The sequence below is a fragment of the Anopheles moucheti genome, chromosome 2 (genome assembly GCF_943734755.1).
Source record: "Anopheles moucheti chromosome 2, idAnoMoucSN_F20_07, whole genome shotgun sequence".
NCBI lineage: Eukaryota > Metazoa > Arthropoda > Insecta > Diptera > Culicidae > Anopheles > Anopheles moucheti.
The window spans coordinates 52,977,919-53,002,309 of NC_069140.1; the positions used below are offsets into that span (position 1 = coordinate 52,977,919).

The 24,391-nt window shown below is 44.3% G+C and overlaps 1 protein-coding gene across 1 annotated transcript in view; it reads right to left on the reverse strand.

The window, feature by feature from the left end:
- Nucleotides 1–24,391, reverse strand: part of LOC128310782 (neurogenic protein mastermind) — a 223,654-nt gene that overhangs the window by 64,872 nt on the left and 134,391 nt on the right. Inside the window, exon 4 of the mRNA XM_053047501.1 lies at nucleotides 21,037–21,066. Coding sequence (XP_052903461.1) covers nucleotides 21,037–21,066 — 30 coding nt within the window. The remainder of the gene's footprint in view (nucleotides 1–21,036; nucleotides 21,067–24,391) is intronic.

Consider the following 24,391-nt stretch of genomic DNA (forward strand, 5'->3'; position numbering starts at 1 on the left):
AATGTTACTGTTACCGTTGAACGTGTTGTGTGTGTGTTAATTGCAATGCCACGCATACCGTTGTGGATTTTGTACTGTTGACCGAGTGGACTTTGCCAAACAGTGGATTTACTCGCCCAATAGGCATATTGTGCAGTTCAGGTTGATTGTTATTCGAGTAGAATATCATTGTCCTCACTAGCGTTGTCTTGTGGAGTACGATGTATTAAAATAGCAATACAAATACAGCCATCGATTGGAACCATATGAACCGATTTTGGTTTGTTCCCTTCCTCATTACCCGTCAGTTTATTGTAGTGGAGCATTTCGATATCTTGTTTCGAAATTGAAAATCATGACCATACATTTGTTGATTAAATTTTAATATACCCTAACCCAAGGTCTGTGTGGGATAGAGGGCGAGTAATAGCCAAGATAGGGGTTCGCCATTTTGGATTTCATTTGACGTTTGGTCGCCCGTGTAAGATTCCTTGCCGCTAGCCTACTTGTTTACTTTATCGCGAAGTTTCACAATTAGCTAGGTCGTTAAAGTTTTCCTTCGTTTTGAATACCTTTGAATCTGCAGATCTTATTCCGGACTAAAATCGAAAAACAGCGACACAAATTTCCTACCAAATCTAAAACAATAAAAATCTTGTTGCTATGACCGGCCCGAATTAATCAACACAACTACACACAAAACATTTGAATGGAAAAGGGCGTCCAAACGTCAAATCACGTGTAACGAACTTTTGGCTACTTGTCAAATTGCTCTATATTGCTCGACCTCTATCCTACACAGACCTTGACCCTAACCGTTTGATGATGATTTGAATGTTTGAATGAATGTAATTTTATGACATTTGTCAGATACGCAATTTCCTGTTAAATTCAAATGTATTTTACTCCGAAAAAATCGTTATGTATCGCAAAAGGACAAATTTAGTTAAATGTAGAAAATTTACTTTAATTTTAGCCTATTTCAGGTAATAATATAATCAGCGAATATACCCTCAGTTCATTTATATTTCGTTTAAAAAAGACATCCCTACGAGTTTGGAAATGCAAAACTTTAAAAACATTCAATCGCTACGCCGAAAGAATTCTAGAACACAAGAAAAGAATGGTTCGAAATTTAAGATACCACCCTAATGGACAGAAAACGAACGAAAAATGAGGAAAAAGTACATATCATTGAGGAACGAGTTTAGCGACGGCATATTTCCACTCCATTAATCATAATACGTCCTCCCGCTTCGGTTGACACTTTGGCAGCTCGGGCATAAAACTCATCAACCCCGAACGTTGGTAATTTCGACGCTCGTTACTGGATGGAAATGTGGTACCATTTCCAGTGTATTGATGATTTTACCTTTCGCGTCTAGGGTTTGCTCGTTTTTAAAGGGTCCTTATGCGTGATGGAACTAGAACCACGATGTTTCGTTGTCAAGAGCAGAGAGCGTCAATTGAAAACGGAAACTTAACATTTTAGAAGCGTCGCGTTATGAGGTGCCTTTCGATGAAAAGCACCCTTCAATACGCAGCGCTGCAAGACACTGCCGAATCTGCCCCCAGGGCCAATTCCTTTGGCGCGTTCTTGCAAAGTAATCGCTGGTGTCACTTCCGGAGGGGAGGCGCTGAATTGACAAAGGGATTCCCGGTACGCAGCTGATGACACAAGCCGCGTACCGGAATTTTGTTGCGTTTGTTTGCTTACTACCCGATAAGAGGCTTAAAATTTCATCACCCCCACAAAGTAATTAATCAATGATGTTTCGTTACCCCGTGAGGAACGGGTCTTGGGAGCATTTTCTGTCACTTAGGTACCATGAACGCATTCCCAGGGGGGTATACTATGCTAATGGATTATCGTATTCCCAATCCCCCCGTGCGGCAGATTAAAATTGCGGTTCAATACAGCGTCACAGCAAGGCAGCATCTTCCAAGAGAACGATTAACGTAACTCAACTCAAAGAAATATTAAAGCAGATATGTTAGCATTAGCGTGGTTGGTCAATTAAAGACACGTGAGCAATAACTCGTAATAATAGCGGGGAATATAGTTATAGTTTAAAGTGAATTAATCTCTGGGGAAATTAGCTATAAATGTAGGAAAGAGGTTTGACAGCCCTGGAAAAAGCCTTATACAAGCTAGCGCAGGAAGAAGAAAGGACCAGTAGCAAACAGTGAAGCGATCAGGACGGTGCTTTTAATTGTAACAAATAAACACTTATCCCATTCTGTACATAAATTCTCTTACATCGAGAACAACGTATGATCTTGAGACGATCGTGTGCTTTCTGTGGATAAACGATTTCTCGAATAAACTCGGCTTGAGAAAAGTTCTTATCAAGCCCGTTGCAATTGTTTTCCTCTCACATTGGCTTCATCATCATCATCTTCCCAGCGCGATTTGAATCTGGATACCGTTTTTATGATTAACAATCGCTTCCGCCTCGATAAAGCTAGTCGATAGGAATTCACTGCGCTTTGCTTCTGTGCGTGTTGTAAGCTTTTTGTAACAAACGCATCAGTCACCACACACAATCAGGTAGATCAGATAATCACGAGGCACGAGGTTCCATACTGTTTCGAAATTGTTTTACAACTGACCGTCATCCATTCGTCAGTAGGCGAAGTTTTTGATTCCACCACACAAACACAAACCACACGCATACAAAATGGCGGACGCACGAGAAGGAAGATTGCGCGGGGGTGGAAAAAAACCAATGAAGTTTTATGGTGCGACCATCACCAGCATCACCGTCATCGTGGCTGGTTTGGACTGGCAAATGGACGTACCGAACGTGCCGGCTTTAAAGAGCAACCGAACGGAAGCAAATATTGTTGCCACTGCGCTTGCGGTATCAAGGCGCAAGGAACCGCCGGCACTAAGGCATCATAAAACGCGGCAATCCACCCCGATAAGCTTTTCGAATTCGTTACGGTCCGCGTGACATAATCTTATCGCGTGTCGGTCGGTGGATATTTAATAATCGCAACGCATTGATAGACCCTCAGTGAGCCGTTTCAGAAGCTATCAACGCAACCGTCATGGAGCCGCTATCGTGGAAGCTAACGTGTGTTTGTGGGCTGGTGTTCGTTCTGGTCGCGGTGGTTCGGGGCACGTTTTTGGACACGTACCAGCATCAGCTGGCGGAGTTGCACAAACAGCTGAAGACGGAAATCGGCAAACGGTTCCGCGAGAACAGTGAGCGGAATGGGTTGATGATCGAACAGGACCTGATTCCGTTGCTTGCGGAAGGAACTTTTGCCATCCGGGAGGCGAACCAGGATTTGCTCGGACAGCTGGCCAGCATCCGTCCGACCGACACGGTCAGCGAATGTTGGACATCGGTCGATGCGTTGATCTATCTGTTCACGCTGTTTCCACAGTGGGATCTGCAGGACTGTGCGTACGGTGGGTACTCCCAGTGGATGCGAGAGGACGGTCGGCTACGATTTTACCCAGTGGCCCACGAGCTGCACCGGGCAAGCAGCGAAGTGATCAACGCAATCGTCGGCATATTGTCCGAGGACAATGTGGTTGCCAATGGCGAAGACGTTGAGGGCCGGCTGGATGGCAGCCTGGATCACTTCAACGAAGTGTCGATCGAGGGACTGCAGGATCTAGACGAAGAGCTCGAAAAGCACAACGATCGTAGGGATGCAATCGAGCAGTACATGCGCGAGTGCATTGATCGTACGATTGCAACGAGTCGGGAGGATGTTGAGTACGCAATCCGCTATGCGGAGTATTTCTGTTTGGAGGAATAAATAAACGAATCTAGTCACCGCAGCAAGTGTGCTTCAGACGAGTTTGTATTTATTTACACATCGATGGGGGATTTACTCCAACGCGGCCAGACATGTGTCGAGTCGCTCGTCAAGGTAATTGAACCAATAGTCCACATCGTCGTACACTCCGCTGAAGCAAACCCGCGTCATCGTCACGATCTGCTCGGCCACGTCGTCATGCCCATCGATCTCATTCTGCAGCACCGTCTGGTAGTTACCCCAAAGGTAGCGCAAATATTCCAGCTCCTGCTCCAGATATTCCAACTGGTCTGCCAGCAACGGATGCGTACCGTATGCTTCCGACGCAAGGCTCAGCGCCCGGGCCGCTTCACGAACGATGGTTTGCGCGTGCGAATGGAACGTGTACTGTGCATCGGCATTCGTTTCTTCGTAGGCAACGACCGCACACCAGCTAATATCCCACCCGGTCAGGTACGCGTACGTATCCCACAGCTGGAGTGCTTCGTCGAAACATTCGGCCGTGTCGTTCTGTTGCTCCCACTGCTGCAGCTCCAGTGCTTCCCGCTTGGCGACAACAATATCCCGCAGGTTGGCCGTATCGTTGCCCATAATGGACAGCACGTAGCTGTTGGTGGCCAGTATGGCAACACTGTTTTCGGCCCGCTTTCGCTGCACCGCTTGCTCAATCTCTTGGCTTAGCTCATCGAGCTGCTGCTGCAGTTCCACAACGGTGGCACCGATCGCGGTACCGAGTACCAGCGCAAAAACCGTCACAATCGCTAACACTCGCATCGTGTGACACTTTTGTGGCTTTTATTTTTCTTTCACTACGAAACACTACGGAAGGATCGATTCGCCGTGCGGAGTTATCGCGGAATGCTGTGCGACCGAGCACGAAGTACGCTATTTATGAGCGGACAAACGTTATCGAAGGGCACGGTCGTGACGTCGGGAATGTTAAGCTAGGCCCGTGTGTTTGAAACAATTACAGGGTCAACGTCGGTAGCAAATGAGGAAGCAGACTTACGGGGAGGAAAAACGCTACATCATAGTGCAATAATTGGACCGTACAGACGGATGTTTTTGGGAACGATGCCACTGAACTGATATAGCCCAGGGGTTTTATACTCCGGTGGTGTTATTTACAGGCACGTGCAGGACTTTTCTCTCCTCAAATTTGAAAATTCTTTGTGAATTATGTTTGGGTTATTTTTAGGTTATTGCTACAAATCTTTCACGGAAGTTCTCCCTTTGTTCAACGGATTACAAGCTTGTGGAAGGATCTGCCAATAACAAGGAGACCCGAAAGCATAGATTCGTTATTCGTGATTCCCTTGTAGGATGAAAGCTTTGTACTGCTCTGATCGTTTTCCATAGGCTGCTGGAGTAGTACATTTTCCCTCAATCGAAATCACGCCACCTAAACTGTTTCCATGGCAACGTTTTCAATTGTTTTGCATCCTTCTACGTGATGCAACATGTCGCATGGGAAATATCAATTGTGTATGTGTGTGTGTGTGTGACATAAACCTTCGGTTTGCTATTTTTCCAATTGCTTTCGACGAAAAACTTGTGTGGGTTGGGGTAATAAGCTTCGATTGAGCTTGCCTTACTAATGGTACCATAAGAGTTTCAATACCTCAGCAAAAACGAACGGGTAACGGTGATGCTCTGCGTAGGTGAATGTAAGGAAACATACAAACCAAATTTGCTTGATATTACGATATGATAAAAAAGCAAGACATCTCTTATCGTTGGCGTCTCTGTTTCCCCTTGGCGTGGCTGGACGTATCGACCGCATAACACAACTTGACCGACGCTTGAAAGTCCTCGTCCTCGCTGGTAGGTGGTGGTGGTGCGGTTGGGTTTAGTGACGGATCGCTCCCAAATGGGTCACAATTCCGTGTAGCCGTTTTGATTTATGGTGGAGTGATACGGGGTACGGGATAGAGATAGCAGGCGTAGTTGGGCGTTGTCGTAAAGCTGAAATCCATAATACTTATTACGACCCACTCGGAATCGGTGCCAACCAATCGGAAGGCTTGGAAGGCCACCGTACCGGAGCGGAGCGACATTGAGAAACATCATAACGGTGTTGTGCGTTTTGAAGATTTTCCCTCCGTACTAATCTGTAATCTGGACCACGTACCACGGCACACTTTCGACTAACTTTTCCGGCCGGTTTTCGGTGGGCGAACGCGTAAAGACAAATGGTTGGTGGATGGTGGTGGACTTACGATAATAAACATTCCGTACTCACACAGCAAACGATTTATGTGCACCGCTCGGGGTGATGCCCAGCAAAACAATTGCAATTACCTGCGGGATCGGGAGAAGGGAACGGAAATCCAACAGTACACAGTGGTGGAATGAATTAAATTAAGTTTTGCAATTTCTTTTGCGAAAAATGCACACTCGCACACTTTGTGTGCCCGGGGTGTGTGTGTGCGCATTGTGTGCGCTAGTAAGGTGAAGTTTAGATATTTTAGATGCGTCCTAACAGTAAAAACTCGAAACGACCTTAATTTATCGTCTAAACCCCCAAAAGCCTCATTACGCGAAACCTGACCAGCCAGAGCGCGCGCTTGACAGAGAGAGGGCGTACGAGTGAGAGAGAGACTCACAAAGAGCGATGATGCTCCGAGTTCGAGCACAGTTGCGTAGTGGCAGAAAGTTACTTGAAAGTTTTAAGGGTCTCGACCAATGTGTACCTCCCACTCCCAGCACTCCCAGCGCCCTTTAAAGGCGGAAGTTACCGAAATCAGTTTCTCAATTACATCGTAAAATTATGGACCGAGTTCCGGTTGCCACGATGGGTGGGTGGGAAGGAAATCGTTATGGAGTTGGCTTACACCGTGAAGGTCCTCTATGAGCACGCAAATCAAAGCACGGCGACCGGAAGGGGCATGTAAGCCGCCTAAAAGAGGTTACCCTTAGTTACTGTCGCACATCATCAGCCCGAACATGCGAGAGCTTCGGGGGAATGGCGGCGACGGAATGCGATACTGTCGAAAATTTGCGTTTCCGGTGCTGAAGCACCTCCTTCAACGCAGATCATATAATCCTGTGCTGATGTTGAGGATGGGTATGAAATTTTCGTCCTTTTTTTTTCGTCCGGGCCCGTTCTCTGCCGCGCTCCGAGTGCGTTTGGCTTGAGCTTTTTGTGCTTAAGCCCTCCTGTTAAGCCCCGTGCTCACGCTCATCCACCGCTGGCATTTTGCACCGCGTTTGATCATCACGATCGGTAGGAGGGCTTATGAAGCGAATGAAAATAAAAAAAGCTGAGACGGCTGCCGACGGGATGGCAGCACGGTCGTGGTGTAGAACGATGATTCGGACCAAGTGCAAAACTGTCAGGACCGTTGCCACGACAAGAGTAGCAAGATTTATGAGCGATTTTAAATGGCAACCTTGTGTGCATCCTTGGTCGGTTCCGACCTGCCCACGTTCGCAACTGTATGCGCTGTTGTGTAATGTAGTGTCGTTTGTTTGTTTGCTAAATCCAAACCGGCCACACTTCATCACTTCGACATTGCCTCGGTTGCATTGTGGTGGCCGGCTACACTACCCAACCCAACCCAACCCAGGCTACGTAAACTACGGTACTGGGAGCAATGAGAGCAGCATTTGCAAGTGCATTAATAAAATTTGTTTTAAACTAGCACCGGTTTTGCAAGAGCGTTGTCTCTGTGTGGGGAATGCAAATGAATACATGCAAGTTGGGAACTGTGTCGCTTTTGTGCTGGTGAAGCTTTTAGCGCAAGGTAGGGCAAATATATTTGGGGTGGGTATCTGTATGTGTGAGCGTGTGTGTGTGTGTGTGGTTATGCAATTTAATAGTATGCTCGGTGCAGCATGATCATTTATCATTGTACGGCCAGGCCAAAAACTGGCGGTAAAGTACACAAGTTGTCCAATAACTCAACAAATATTGCGAAGATTAGAGGTTGAGCGGGGAAGATTATTCGTTACGAGGTCGGATGAAATCGCGACACTCCTGCCTAAGGGTTTCATATGTTCTAGGTGATGTTTGGGGGGTTTAAAAATTCCATTCCAACACAATATCCCGGTCATGGTATTTAAAATTTGTTTGTCAATATTAAAATTAAAATTAAGTGACTGCTGGTCGTTTTTGGAATTTTCTTTATCAAAACATATTTCCATTTCAGCGCTGTAAGTAGTATATAGACCCGAGTTCTTTCTTAAAATAAACAAAAACTTTGCAAAAATAAAGTACACACCACGTTGTAAAAAAACAGCCAAGTATTGGGTGAAGCAAAAAGTGAACATAAATAGGAGATCAAAATAAAAAAGCCCCGTTACGTGAAGGATCAACATAATGGAGGTGAATAAAAGCAGACTCTCCTACACTCATCAATTGACACTTGGTGACACGAGCGGAAGTAAGCACAGTCAACGATGATGTATTTGGATAACACCAGACAGCAGCCATCCATCCCTGAGCTTGCTTTCTCCTTGATGCCTTCCGTGGGCGCACTTGTTATATTGCAAACAACACATATAAGTGGGAGGAGCATATGTTTGTTTTTTTTTACATTTTGAAACCCCCCCCACCCCCCCACATATGCGAGATGTCAGGTCCATTTCATTTCACCACTTGATGGAAAAGTCGCTGCGGAAAGTTAAAAATGCGGATTTTTGTATGGACACTTCCAAAATTGGCCCCCGAGAAAAGCGCCGCATCGTTTAACCTCTGTTTTTTTTTTGTTTTTGTTTTATTTCTTTTCACACCCACAGGAAGGGTAAGCTTTTATGGCGGCGTAAAACAATTCACATTCAGCCTTCGAAATGGGCGATCCAGTGTGTTGGGGTGTATTTTATTTTTATGTAATGGTTGCCCGGGAATCGTTTTTTTTTGTATCAGAAATCTATGCGACCTGAGAGCGGTACGAGAGCCACGCCAACTTTTAATTCTCTCAATCGAACGGGAAAGCGTCAGAGTGGAATGGGAAAAAAAGGGATACAATTTCTTGTTAAAAAGAATCGCTATTGATTTCGGTTCGATGCTCGGTTGCCAAGGCAACCATTTGAGCTGCCCGGGGAAAGAGTGTGTTAAGAGTCGAATTTACATCGTCATAAATTTTATGCGGCACGCTATAACCTGCGATAAACCAGCCTTGAGCGTGGTGTGTTTGCTTTGCCTACTCTGCATGTTAAAACCTTTATTGCGTTTCCCCTCATGAATGGGAAGCATCCGTGGCGATCCGAGCCACGGAAGGTAGGGAAAGTCCACCAACACATGCGTGCGTTTTTAAAATGTGTTACGCCGTTGAATGGGCAAGGGCACACAAAGGAAAACAACCACCCAAAAGCAACGACAAACGTTGAACGATAGTAAAAATTAGCATGCAGTCCAACGATGTGTTTGCACAATTTTGACACCCAATTACCGTTCATCTTGTAGCGAAACAATAGTACCCCCAGCAGCAGCAGCAGCAGCACCCAGCTGCAAGATCGAATTGACCGAACTTTTACGATCAATTTTGTACGGCGTATGGAAAATGATGCATGTTATTGGTGGCCCGCACAGAGGAAAAAAGTCACTCAGCAGCTTTTTGCGGGTTTGCCAAATGTGGCGTGCATTATTAGTGGATACAACATATTTTGGGGCATTTTTCGGCCGGGGGAAAAACTTTCCCAATCGAACGTCATTCCAGTTTTGCAAATTGTGATCAATCGATCGTGTGGGTAGAGGATTTTTCTATGTGTTCTCTACCTTTTTTCTGGTGCAAGGGATCGGGGTGGTGGATGATGGTGAAAATTTATTAATTTAACCAAGAAAAGTTTTTCAATCAGCCGTGTAAAAAGAGGGTGGCGGTTGGGTTCGGTCCTGGGGATGGTTACATCAAGCGAGCCAGTGAATGATGGTCATTTTCCTACAGTACATGAAAACATGGTTCTTCTTCCGGCCGTGTGATGTAATTGGGTGCAAAACTTACTTTTCCTTTGCCACACGTCAAAATGGAGGGACGCTGTGTTTGGAGGCACTTTTGGAGATGGAATTGGGCTTGGGGCATGGTTGTGTGGTGAGTGAACATCGGTTAGCACAACCGAAAGACAGACTAACAGGATCTGCACATGGATGCATGGTTCTTTTTTCTTTCTATGTCAGTGTTGCATGTAACTCCGTTTACAACACCCCACGGAGTGTGTTTGGATGGAAAATGCGGGGCGGGTGGCCATCACAGGGGAGTTATCATTTCATGCTTTCCTGGCAATACCCTGCAAGATAATGTACGATACCGTGAAGGAACTGTGATCCGGACCGCAAAAAGGACCGTATTCGAGGAAGAACGAAAGAAGGAATTGTTTCCTTCCTCTCGAGCGACGAAACCTGATGTACGAGGGACTCCGTGTATACTTTCGCACGGATTTTGCATGTTGAGCATTTTTCCGCCACACGTGTGCGTCCACCTACCCATTATACGGTGCATCGTGGAGATGACGAAGATGAAATGAATCACGGAGCAGATATGGGCCGAGAACCCTCCGTCATCTCTTGGTGAAACGGCGCACACGAAGTGGCAAACGAAGGAACGTGTCGTTCTGTCCGATGATTATGATGAAGTAGCTGACGAGGAAAGGGAGACGGATATTCCCCGGTGCATACGAAATCGGGTAATGCATGCGTTGGGCCGAGAAGCTTGTTCCTTCATCTCGGAAAGACCCCAGCGGGCGGAAAGAGTGCCAAAGCAAAAGCGTTCGGACTTGAGACGTAAAATAAAAACACATGCACACCCCACACGGGAAAGGGAAGCATCGTCCCGAGATGACAAGCTCAACAATGCAAGGCAGGTTGGGTCGGTTACATCCACTTTCGGGCGTCTTCCGGACGAATACGACCGAGCGCGCGCTGTGTAATGTAATCTTCATCGTTTTTACGAGCGGCCATCGGGCGCACACAGATATTGGCACTCTCCGGTGGGGATCAGGATATGAAAATGTAATAAAACCATGCACGAAGCAGCTGCACAGGAAACGCTACGTACGAAATGATTGTAGCGTAAGTGAGCCAACGTGCATCGAAACATCGCTCCTTTTTTTTGGTTGCGCTGCTTCTCGGCACAGGGTGGTTCACAAAATCAGCGTAACGGGCTTGGATGATTTGGTTGTTCGAGATGAATCGTCCGGATTTATAAGGGCATTGTGGTGCAGCAGGTAGAGGGATGATAAATGGACTCCAATATGAATGCTGATGATCGAGTTCATAACCAGGATGGTGTTCGAATGAGTTGGTTGTGAATTAAGAAGGTATGCACACCAAAATATTCACCATAGAAATGTAACAACTTTCATGACATAACAGGTGGGCTGATAAATGTTTGGGTTATGATAGTAAAACAATTTTTTTTGAAAAATTGTTTTTTTATTCAACATACATCCTTTCAAGGGTGTTACACCGATTATAGCGGTCTTTGAATTCATCGATTCCATTTTTGTAGTAGCATTTGTCAATTGCCTCAAAAAAGGCCTTTGTTTCGGCGATCACCTCTTCACCCGGCGAAAATTTCTTTCCAGCGAGCATCCTTTTGCGATTTTAGAAATGGAAATTGTCACTGGGAGCCATATCTATGGATTACGATGGGTGGGGAAGCAATTCGTAGCCATATTCATGATTTTTTGCCATTATTTTCGCTAATTTGTGGCACTGTGAGTTGTCTTGATTAAACAAATCTTTTTTCTATTTCTTCAAATGTGGCCGTTTTTTGGCGATTTCGTGCTTCAAACACTCCAATAACTTGATTTAATAGATGCTGTTAATGATTTTTTTCTTTCTCAAGACAATCGATGAAGATTATTCCTTGCGAATCCCAAAAACCTGACGCCATAACCTTGCCTGCTGATTGTTGCGTCTCCGCGCTTTGGAGCACGTTCATCGCGTCCAGTCCACTCGGATGACTGTCTATTGGACTTTGGAGTGAAGTGGAGAAGCCAAGACCCATCCATGGTAACATACCGACGCAAAAAGTCAGATTTATTTCGCTTAAACAGCTCCAAGCACTGCACCGAATCATCAACTCGTTGCTGTTTTTGGTCAAATTTGAGCTCGCGCGGCAGCCATTTTGCACAGTGCTTTTTCATATCCAAATACTCGAGAACGATATGTCCAACACGTTCCTTAGACATCTTTAAGGTGTCAACTATCTCGATCAACTTCACATCATGGATGTTCTTAATAATTTTGTGATTTTTTTTAATGTTTTCGTCAATAACCACCTTTTTTAGGCTTCCACTGTGTTCACCGTGCTCAGGGCTCATTTTACCACATTTAAATTTAGCATACTAATATTTTATGGTTGATTTTGGTAGAGCAGTGTCCAAAAATTCTTCATCAAGCCAAATTTTGGCTTCAACTGTATTTTTCCCCATCAAAAACCAATACTTTATCATCACGCGAAATTCCTTCCTTTCCATGATTACTCAAAACACAAAAGCTGCGTCACACAAAATGCTGTAGCCTACTAGGTTATTGTCCGAATGCTGTCAAATTAGGACAGAATTCGTTTGAAGGTTGGTACAAACGAAATATGATATGAATATAAATCTTTTAGCGCGATAAATGCGTTAGGCCAAACAATTATCAGCCAATCTGTTATGTGAACGAATTTCAATAGGTATCTTTGTTTCTTTGCAGTACCACCGATCTCACACGGCGAGACCCAGACAAACCCCGTTCTGTTCTCCCGCAGCCTGATTATCCGGCTACGTTTGTATAATTAGTTGAAACGACCAGCTTGTGAAAATGCAATGCTTTTGAAATTGTAAATTGCATAGTGAGGTAACGCTTGAAGAGGGCCACTAACGGTCTGTTGAATGAAATTAATATAGAAGCAAAGAGAAATAGGAATTGGCCGTACAAGTGGAAAGTTGTTGAATGATGGCGGCGCGTCTCGAAAGTTTCAACTTTTATTGAAAAGTCTTAAAAATGTTACATTAATGAATTTAATTCTAAAATCATTTGTAATATAATACAATCATATTACATAATGGAAATATAAACAAATAAATAAATAAATAACAAATTAAAAACCTAAATTACATTTGTATAATTTTGTAACATAATACAATGGGTTAGCGTGATGTCCAGAGTTGTTTTTTCTTCTTGGAGAAAGAGAAGCGTATAGAACATGAACGTGATGTACTTTGAAAAAAAAATTACAGTTACATGTGCTCCTGAAGAATAATTTTATGAAAATTCCGTAAGACCATTTATGTGGAACCTTACTAATTGTTTTAAATTCTATTGTACAATTCGTAAAACTTCATAAAGCAAACAATACGCGAGAGAAATTTCACTCAATTCACCTTTTCACAGCGTATTGTCTTTCAGCACTGGTACTGCTAGTGGGGCAGAGTTGCTGAACGCCAAACCGCAAAGGTTTATTGACTAGTTGTGAATATTTGCACGGTATTCATTTCCCGCTGTTTAGCGGCACACAGCACACCATACCATCATTCATTGCAATTCGGGGTGCGTTGTAATTGTTCTCGGTAAAACCATTGTTGCAAACGAGCGCAACGTACCGGTAACCCGCTCGGCTGAACCCGTTGGGGAATGTTTCATAATTCGAAGCAAATAATCGTTCCATCTACTTACACGCATCGATACATCGGTACGCGATGGCGTGAAGGTACGGCGATGGGTTAGCAAGGATGCCTGAGTAAATGATACGACGCCAAACTGAAGTTTCGAAACGGTTCGCTTGTTCGCGTGCCCTGTGGCCCTGCAGGCACACTTGCAACGATGCATCCGGCATTGTTGTGGGTTTCTATTAGATTACATTGTGTTTTGTTGAAACTAGGTCCTACCGCTCGGTGGTACCTGTTCGAGGCGAAAGCGTGTTCGTTTTACGACGATAGTGAAGCCAGTTTCGGAATGTTGTGGGGAAGCAAGAACAGATCGTGTTTGGTTGTTTCGCGTTTCAGCATTTGTTGACGTTTATTTTGTGTGATCTTTGCAAATGTTCCTTCATCTCTGCCGCCTGCACTTGTCGGCTATAAGACTGGGATGATGAAGTTTAATAGCGATCAGTAACGCTTCCTTCAGCTTTGTAGCTTTCAGCAAAATCACAACAAAGCCTTTTTTTGGCACCTGAGACACACACACAGTGTCTGTCGGATAGATGTCGGAATGGGGTCCAAAATGTGAAATGTAATTTAAATTTTATTACACCGAATGTTGAACGATAGACTTCTTGATAGAAAGAGGTGTAAGAAAAAGGAACTGTCCAATTCAATTGTTTTGTAGAAAGACTTACAGACATGAAGGATGGTACACGGTGTAAAAGTTTCACAATGAAAGAACGGATTATTTCGGAAGCCTCATAAGTGGAGTCTCGTTCTTGCCTAGTGCTTTGACGTACGTTATAAATATTCACAGCTTTGCGTAATGTTCTTTTTTTTGTATTTCGGTAGGTTTGGTAGGAATTCAAAGCAATACGAAAGGAAACTTTTGTTTGACACTTTGGTAGTAGCTGGAAACTTTTCCACAACGTCACAACAACGACCGGCCCTTGGAAGATAACATCCAGTTATGCTGTGAGCAGATGACTTAAGGGATAAAAAAGATCCGTTCCACCAAGTGTGTAATGGGGGGGTACGCAAAGGCGATCACAAAAAAAAAATAACGCCGACGAGAAAGAACGCACAAAGAAACCTTATCGATGTTCACCAACTCGAAGCCCAAATCAAGCCACGGGACGAAGGAAGATTTACGCCGCTGACTCGAGCACCGCTTGTTTAGCATCCCGTAACGTAAACTTTTCCGGGGTTCGTCGTCCCCGCTGTGCATATGATAAGTATTGTCGAGGGGTGTGTGTGTGTGTGTGTGTGTTTGTGAAAGAGAAAGGCTCATGCGATAGAATGTTAATTTTGCAACGCCGCTTTCGGAAAAGTGTCAAACCCAGCTGTGGAAATTCGGTGTGTTTTTTACATTGCTTAGCCGGTAAGTCAGGATGAAGCCGTTCCCGAAAGAAGCGAGTCAAAACTTGGTTGGTTACTTTCAGCAAACTCTGTCGCTTGACCTACTTTTTAACAGCACGTCGCAAATCCTGATGATGTATGTGACATGCACGAAGGCATTAGAGGGAGCGCCGGGAACAAATGATACAGCATGAATTTACACTGGGCACAACATTGGCCTTATACTGTTTTCTTCTTGGCTTAACGACTTGCTGGGTCGTACCTTTCAAATAATGACTTACTAAAGTTAGTTCTACCGTGGGGAAAGGGAGTTCCCCAAGATTTGGGATGGGATTCGGTATGGCTTCTACTGTGTGAATGCCGACGCCACTAACGCCAACTCACGGAAGCCACTTCATCTTGAAGAAAAAACCCTCATAACGCTGATGATGAGTTGACTGGTTTGGTAAATATTATGGTGAAGATAACTTGTGTTCATTTGCATTAGACAGTGTAAGATGATAAAAATGATATGAATAACGCTTTAAAAATGAGTCAAAAGAATGCTTTTTTAAACCACTCCATGTAAAGCACACGGAAGCTTTAAAGCTCCAGCCACATTCAGGTGGCTCTCAATACGGCTCAATACTCTTTAAGCAACTGCCCGACTGCGGTATTTATCTACCACGGAGCGTAACAAAAAAGAACAGATCCACCCAAACGGTGTGCTGTTTTAAGTTCCACACTTATTTAACACCGGCCTCAGTAGCTCAGTAGCACGCGTTATAAGTGGAGCTTTGCAAAAAAAAGGCTCGGCACACACACACACCCACACACAAACTAGGCGTTTCAGTTTGTTGGGAAAATACACCCCCATCCAAGCTGTCCATGGGTTTGCGAGTGCTGATTGGCGAGTGGCGGTGAATTTTCGTTTCGGAATTTTAATGAGGAAATTTAAAACGCGCCCATAAATTACTACACCGAAGTATAACTTACTTCCGCCGGCTACGGCTACCGGCCGGATGAAGTAGTACCGGGCCGGCTGCAAGGAAGACCGCCGCCCGGTACCTTTTGCTTCGCGTTCGTCTGCGCTCTCTTTGCGATGGCGTAACGGTTTTGCGGACCGCATGGTTCGAGAAGCCTTCGAGGGCAATCGCCCACCCGCGGTGGTGTTGGTGGCTGGCCGTTCCGGGCAAGCCAAAGCCGGTAAAATGTAGGGCAAGATTGGTTTAAGCTAGTCCGTTTGACCGTGTTTTGTTTCTTTTTTTCTGCACCGAGGAAGTGCTCGAAATTGGATTAATACGGTATCGCCTTGGCAGAAAACATTGTCATAGTGGACAGCTGCATAAGTTCGTCGTGGAGTTTTTGCTGGGTGGATTACCATTAGGCAGACAGGATACTTTGGAGAAGTATCTTAACATTTAGGATGACCGAGCAAAAGTACATTGATAGTGGGACGGTATCGCGTTCTGTTGGAAGTAATATCAAATTTATCAAATTAACCTTAGAAATAGTATTCTTTTGAAAGCTCAGATCAATTTCACGTTCCTTCGAACGAAATATCAGCGATGAAACCCAAAATTAGTCAACAAATTTTGTCATCAACCCAACACCTTTCCAACCAACAGCAAAATGACACAATTGAAGGATATGTAATTTTCTGGTACCGTCCTTTGATGTATTGATAAAACTGAATGGAATTTGGGCCAATCAGCAATTCTAGTTTCAAATTATGGTTCCAGGTTGCGGTTTACAATGAAACCCGGTTCTCATGAACACCCAACGACCTATTGCTATTCGACCCCAACCAGATACCTCGCACCATCGGGGCCGAAAACTTTCAATTCCGGTCGAATTAAAGATAGCCCAAGCGTCGTTGATCCTGCCATACGGGTTCTCTCCGAATGTGTACCGTGGACGGTACGGTGGACGATAGAAAACTGGCTTTCAACCCGGCATTGAGATCACATCGAGTGGCGGACCAGTACTCGTGATGGTTACCCGGATCCTCTCGAAGGCTTCATTTGTTGATTAGTACTTTCCATTTCAAGTGTACTGTCAAAAGATTGAGGTTCCGTTTTTCCCGTTGAATTCCCCGGTTCCGGCAGCAAACTGGCAAACGAACTTATCCGCACCGTACAACCGACCGCTCTCAATCTAGTGGCACTGAAATTGACCCGTGCGTGTGTGTGTGTGTGTGCGTGAGAATGTGTGTGTGTACATGTTTCCGGCGTGGACCGATCGATACCGAGGACACTCGAATGTTCATCAATAATTGGAAGTGGTCACCTATTTTTAGTGTCAAGATGAGTGCACTCTCGCGTTTCGGTTTCGGAACCGTTTCGGTATGTGAGGACGGATGCATGCACAGCAGGCGACGAAACAGGGATAGCAAAACAGGGTTGAATGGACGGGGTAATGTTCTTTTCACTGCATTTCGCAATCGCGCTAGCGGGTTGGATGATTGGCCCGATTTGAAGCGGGATGCATTGGGTAGAACACGGGATAGAGCTATAGAAAGTATCAACGGTTGTGTTGACTGCGGTGTTGAGAGGATATTCTTGTAATTGAGATAAAGTCGAATAGATTTCTGACACACGTAGTTGACATTTTGATGCTAGAATTTTATGTTTATCTAATTGTTCACATACGAATCAACAGCATAGAATATTATTCGAAAACCAGTATTATAAAAGCATGATTCTATTTGTTTGAATTATTTGGACCGTAAGCTAGGAAATTAAGTACCAAGTATAGACGTACCGGATAATGGGAATGACATGGCAGATGAACTATCGGATGAACTAGAAATGAACTGTACATGACAACAAACAATGGTTACACCTATCCTTTGTGAAAATTGTAATATCGAACACTATTTGCGTCAAATGTAAACTCAAGCGTCTATTTCATTGAATGAATTTTGCCTGCGACAACCTTGAACCGTTCTAGATGAACAAATTAACTAATGAACATTAATTTCATTATATAGGTTGCCAACTTTAAGAAATAAATACGATATCTAGATTTGTTTAAAGCTGTATAGTGATTGGCTTAAGCACGGTGCTATTAGGCTACATTCGATCGTGCGGCACTTGGTTCGAGGTGCAGTAGTGTGTAAGTAATTGATTGAACATTGTGCTGGTGAGACGTAGTCGGTAGCTGCCACCTTTCGCCGGTGGGAGAATCGTAAATCTCTTTCGAATTAATCGCTTTCCTTAAAACGCTTCACGAACTTATTTCGCATCATCCTCGTCCTCTCCCGCTGATACCGCATTCTAATTTCCAGCAAGCAATGCCCTTGAAAGCTGCCGAAGGTGCTCACTTAGTTTTTCAACCGTGGAAATTATTTTCACCTTTTTCCGGGAACTTTCAATGAATGGAAAGCCACGCTTTGGGTTGCCCAAAAAAAAAGGCGTAACGCAAAACACAAGAGCAAAGCAAACGGATATTCTACATCGGTAAATGGAACCCACGTGGATGACTGAATTTATAACGTTTGCACAGCAATGGTAGAGATGTGGTCGATGAAGGGAGGCCAGCACCAGCGGGTTGTCCCGTCAATGTTTGGTGCCCGGTGTAACGGAGAAAAGCAAAAAAAAGGTGTGATTACCTTAAAATGATGGGCAAACGAAAGCTCACGTGGCTTCGGGAGCACACTTCTTCGAGTACAACAAACACTTCAGACGTTTGGATCGTTTGCAGAATCTTCGGCTTATCCTGCCAGTTACAGGCGCGGGTCGTTTATTTGCTTAGCTAGCGTGCGAGAAGCGGGTAATGGTATGTGTGAGTGTACACGAACACGCACGCCGTTTATTTAAAATTCACGCAAGCTCGTCGGTTACGCCCCCATCGCCGGTTGGTAGCAAAATGGAGGCGATGAATTGTTGCGTACAGCTAGTCAAAAGAATAAATCCCACTCTGTCGGCAATTCTGCGTACGTCTTTTCGATTGCTTGAAAACCATAAATTTCCACTTTCGATAAAATCTGGTTTTCCCCGCACTTGGGTTTTCGTCTCGCATACAGGGGTTTTTTTTTTTTGCAGCAGCAGCGCCAGTACGTGTGCCATTTTTCACCTCGAGTAGTGGTGAGAGGTACTACGGTTGAAAGTTCCCGATTTTGGAGTCGACACACAAATTCTTCCCGCTAAAAATCGTTTAAGTTCGTTAGGGGTTGATTTTGGACCACCGCGCGACGATGTTTGGATTTGTTTGTGTGTGGATTGTGTTTTCGGCTTATGTTTTTTTTTTCATTTCTCCCGTTTTGCTGTGCTCTGTTTGCAGTGTTTCGTGATATTTTTGCCTTTCTTCCTTCTGACACACACACACATATATACACACCTACGCACGTGCAACATCTTTCGGTATGTGAATGCGTTGACTTTGCGTTAGAATATTTTTGCGTGCGTTTGCATTGCTTCACCAGCGTTACCTTCACCATCATGATCGAGATGCGATCGCGACGAAGCATCAGGAAAGTTTGCTCATAATTTTCACCATTTTATGACTGGCACGTCGAATGTGGGTGGTTGGGGACCGGTGTGCTTTGTGATAGCAGCATTTTAAGTTTAAATTTAATACTACCTTACGCAAAGTTACGTATTTGTTCGGCTCTGTGGAAACCAATGTTTGCTAGCGAAACGCTTGATAGCGTAATGCAATAAAATCACCCACATTGGCACACGAAATAATTCGCCAGCTTATGCTGGTAGCATTGCCGCACAGTTTTATTTTATTTTGCGAAATGCCAATCAGTTATATTTGTTTTCCCAATTGGTGAAAATACAGTCACCGTGGCTGTATGCCGGTAAGGGATTATATCGCTGTATAAGCTCTTCAATTATTGCTGCACTGCCAGTGTAATATTGTTGGGAAATTATGAGCCTGAAGAACGAACAATGTTGCTCCGCATGATAGTCGGAATCTTATTGCAAATGTTCCAAAAATTAAAAAATCCCTTTGAACATTGCTGCTCCTTATTCTGTAGGCTTGGAACATTTTCCTGAACGATGCCATACGAGTCGAGGAAATGCTTCTTAGAGCAAGTCTTATGAGCAAAACCGTGCCATACGCTTCGGTTGTTTCCACTTTGCCATTTGCAGGATCATTAAACCTGCTTTCGCGCTATTCGGCCTTCCCAATAAGCGTCCTGCGAGTGAACGTTTACCGGGACCGGGTGGGATGTCCGGAAACCGGGGACGAGCCGTAACCGAACAGCCAGTTTGACTGTTTTTCACGAATTTTCTCGCGCACGGCGTCTGTTCTACAGGTACATGTTTTATTCATAAACAAATATTTGGAAAAGAATTTACTTCTTCCCTTTTCCGCGTCATTGGCAACCGTGAGCTCATGTTGAGAAAACGCGGCGGGAGGGGGGTCACCTTTCCACTCCTCTCTCCTTCCCAAACTGACATCGTAAGACATACGGTGATGTTTTTGGGTGAAAAGTTTGTTGTTTGAGGAAAAACACAACACTACTTGCATTGAATTGAGCACTTTTGCAGGAAGAGGCGATCGGCGGTATTGCTGGGGCGTGGGCCGACGACAATTGTTCTGGCTTCTCCGAACGGTACCCAGGGCCGTGAGCGGCCGTACACATACAACCGCTCACACCAAGAGGGCCGGTTTTCGTCAAGATGGTCGTGTGGCACACGAACCAAAACGGTTTTGGAAACGAACGGTGCGTTGCGGTAGATGTAACTGGAGATGAAAAACGCGAACGAACAGAAGTGGAAATTGTTGACATCGTTTTACGTTCGCCTTCTTCACGCCCAGGCACAACCTGCACGGGGACCGGGATCAAACTTCGATATCGGCCCCATCGTTGTCGCCGGTGTTGTAGCCGGTGTTTCATCATTCAACTGTTTCATTTCTGTTTGTTACTTTGTGTTGTTGCGCGGTTTCACGGGCGGCAAACCGGGGCCGGGTCGAGCCGCGTACTTGAAACTCAAAAGAATTCAAGAATAGGCAGCGTCTCTTGTTTCATGCCGTCTGCTAACAATTGACTGGTGGAAACGTAGCGAAGAGTAGGCTGTGTGTAGCAAGACGTGGAAAACTTTTGCCTCAAGTGTCATTTAGACAGCTCAGGTGCGTTTTGCGAACCGAACGACATGCTCGAATTGATTGAAGGAAGCACACAGTGCGAAAGAGAGGGAGAGAGAGAGAGAGAGCGTGATCGAGAAACACACGCCAATTGAGTGAAAGAGAAAGCTCACCGATAGAAGGACACATTTCACGAAAAGGTGTTCATATTTCGAGGTTTTCCACTTGTAAGCGAATGCTGGTATATTCTTTTTTCTTATGCCAAGCAAAGGAAAAACGAGAAGAAAAAGCAAAGAGTACGAAACAGGAGCACCAGAATTTGCCACCACTTACCTGGGATGAATTCATGGAAATCGAGTTTTCCTGTAAGAATGCGAAAGGAAATAAAACGTACCATTAGCAAAGAGTAGCGCCTATTTGATGAGGAATGCATTTTTGTATACTGGCAAGATGAGCAAATGTTGCGGTGTTGGAAATGAAGAAAGGTCGCAATAAAGCAAGCAGGTGAAAGGATAGATATATTAGTCCAATGTATTAAGCATACGATTTTAAAAGAGTTCGTGGTTTCATCGTTTGGCATCGAATTTCAAAATGTATTTTTATGCTAAAGTATCTACAGTTTAGTTTCGGAAGAGGTTTAAAAAGTTTAAAAGCGACATTTTATTCGAAAAACACCAGAAAAACATTCTAAAAGGTCTATGTGACCTGTGAATGAGGATAGTAATGAGTGGACGATGGACTAGAGTCACTGTTCGATAAAGATCCAGTACGATCATAAGAACAACACGCATTAACAACATTTTGAGAAATACAGCAAGACATTTCCTACCCCTTTGGGAATTATCCGGAAAGTGAGAAATTGGATGCCACATGAGATTGATCAAAAGAGACGTTAAGCACTTTTTAATCATTCGTGAGCAACAGCAGGAAAGAAGCCTTTTTGATTTCGAATTGTCGGGCTGGCTATAAAATGTGGATTTATTATGATATTTAATAAAAATCTACAGATTTTCCAACCATGTAATACCGGTCTTATCCTATGTTCTATTGTAATCTAAAGAAGCGAAGTTTTTTTTAAGTTTTTAACCAGCCAAGACAATATCAAAGAAAAGAAAGACTTAAATAAAATAATTTTACGGACTAACGAGTAATAGGGTAGCGAGTAAGTAGAAATTTAATGCAAAAAAGTAGTGGAAAACGGTAATAAATGTATGGTGCATGAATAAATAACTAATTGTACTCAGAATAGTGTCCTATTCTTCTTAAAAATCGATATTAACTGATCGGTACTCCTAACAAATTAATGTTCTGAAAGCAATTAATTAGCTTGAAGAATTTATGGGATGTTAACCATACTGTGAAACAATAAAACCGCTCTCAACGTTATATTTCCGAACCATCACACCCTATTAAACAGGGCAGGAACACGAGCTGTACACAAACAATCTTCACAGAACTGGTACTGCTATAAACTGCTATCCGATTGATCCGAACAGCAGCTACCGAACTGGCCATTGTTGGCATAGTACAGATCGTATTGTCTATTATTCCATTTAATAAAGTTAAACTCTTTCCGTCACCTTTGCCGGTGTACCCATGACGGGTCAGGTTACGACGGGAAATGAGGCACAAATAAAACAACCGGGAAAGTTTGCTGTACAACTACGGCAAAATACAAAACATCTCCAATGGTAGGGAATGCTGGGTAAAGGCCTTTGTTTTCCTACTGGAAAAGTGTGCTTTCAGCGGATTTTCGTTTCTTCGAATCGAACTGCAGCTGCTGCTGCTGCTGGCTTCGATCGCTGGTGAGACGCTAGAAAGCTTGATAGATTTCATAAAGCAAAATTAGAAATCATCATCAACCCGCTAGAGGCCCTGCACAGCGCCAGGGCCAAATGAAAGAAAGTCAAATGGCAGCTGGGAAAGTGGAAAGTGGAAAAACAATAAAAAAATATTTATCTTCATCTGGCAGCATGGAGCGCGCGCGTTTGCACACCGTCCGAACCGTCGGAACGGGCCAGTGCCATGTTTGAAAAGCGAAGCATAAAGTTATCCTGCGATTTCGGGATCGGTTCCTGCAGGCATATCGTTTCCTGCCCTGGTTGATTTGTGCAAAAAGAAGGGCAGAGCGAGCGGGGGACGATTGGAAGGAGGAAGGAGGTAGGAAAGATAAACCGAAACCGAAAAACCTCCCCCCCTCCACGACTAAAACCGGGAGCTATGATGGGCCTTTTTGTTGTGTTGTCTTCCGGTTTTTGAATGTTTAATTTATGATGCTTGGTCTCTGGGTGCGCGCGTGAGAGTGAGTGGGGTCGTTAAAACTTTAGCGATATGCGCCAGCACTGCGTTACTGGCGGAAGGAGGAAACAACGGGGTGAGCCTTTTGGGTGGGTAACGGGGTGAGTTTCAAACGAATAAACTTCCGTTTCATTGCAAAGGTTTTGCGATCCGGTACTGGTACACCGGCCGGACCTAAGCGAGTGGGAAGGCTTTTGTGAAATGAAAGCAGTAACTTTACCCTTTTGCCAGAAACAAGCTGAAAGGTGGTAGTGCGAACGAACTAAATGATAGCAGGTGAGGTGTGCCAGAGAAAGAAATGGTTTCGACCATCAACCCTACCCCTAAACAGCAAAAAAAAAAAAAACAAGGCTGGCTCACGAAACAACAAAACAACAACACACACTGAACCTGGCTAGCTGGATTGGATTTTAATTAAGATTTCTATCGTTGCCGATGAACGGCCGGTTCAGACGTTTATTATTAACCTAGCTAATAGTAATTATCTGCCTGAATAGGCTGGGCTGGGTTTTAAATCAAGCAACAGTTGCGTTCGGAGGGCGAAAAGCGTTGAAACGACCGATTGAAATCAGAAAGATGCAAACATCCTTAATCCAATTTATTTGCAGGAAGTTTTGCGCAAAACACATCCTTTTTGAGTAGAAATGCTGGAATTGTTTCGAAAAATTCGTAACAGATTGTAATCATCGATTGACAGGTTTAGAAAAAAATGATTGGTAATTTGGCATCATAGAAAAAGTTTTACCAAAAAACTATCGAAACCATCGAGGTGACACTTAATAAACAGCATTATGTTGGTGTTTCCTTTTATGGTAAATTTAATTCCATTCACGGCCTAGCCCCATGCTTTGTACCATGCTATGATTCCCATCACCGGAGGTACACGTCCACAGGCACTACTTTCACCTTCATGGTTCATGATCGATAATTCAATTTTTTCTTGCAATTCTCTCCCCGACCGTTCCCGGACCGCGACCGGGTTCCAGGTCAATTTTTTTTTCGCAGCGAACTCACTTCGCCCGTTGTGGCCTGGTACCTCCGCCATGTGTAACATGATGATTCCCAATCAATAACGATACCCATTTACCGAGCCAGTGAACTCCTGCAGGAAATTGCTACATTCCTGCTAGCTTCATTTTACACACTGCTGTCATCGAGAGGAAAAAGAAAGAAACGACAACGAATAAAAAAAAAACGAACGAACTTTCCCAGCCTCCATTCCATCCATCGGTGTGATCGGTGCGATCGCTGTCTGACGGTGCCATTTCCGGCAGGGCAACGTGTGCCCCAGTGGAAAGGCAAAAGCTGGGAAGTGGGGGCTCAATTATAGTTTCACTGTTGGAAAAACCTTTCGCACTCGTGTGCACTTGTACGTATGCAAACGTCAACG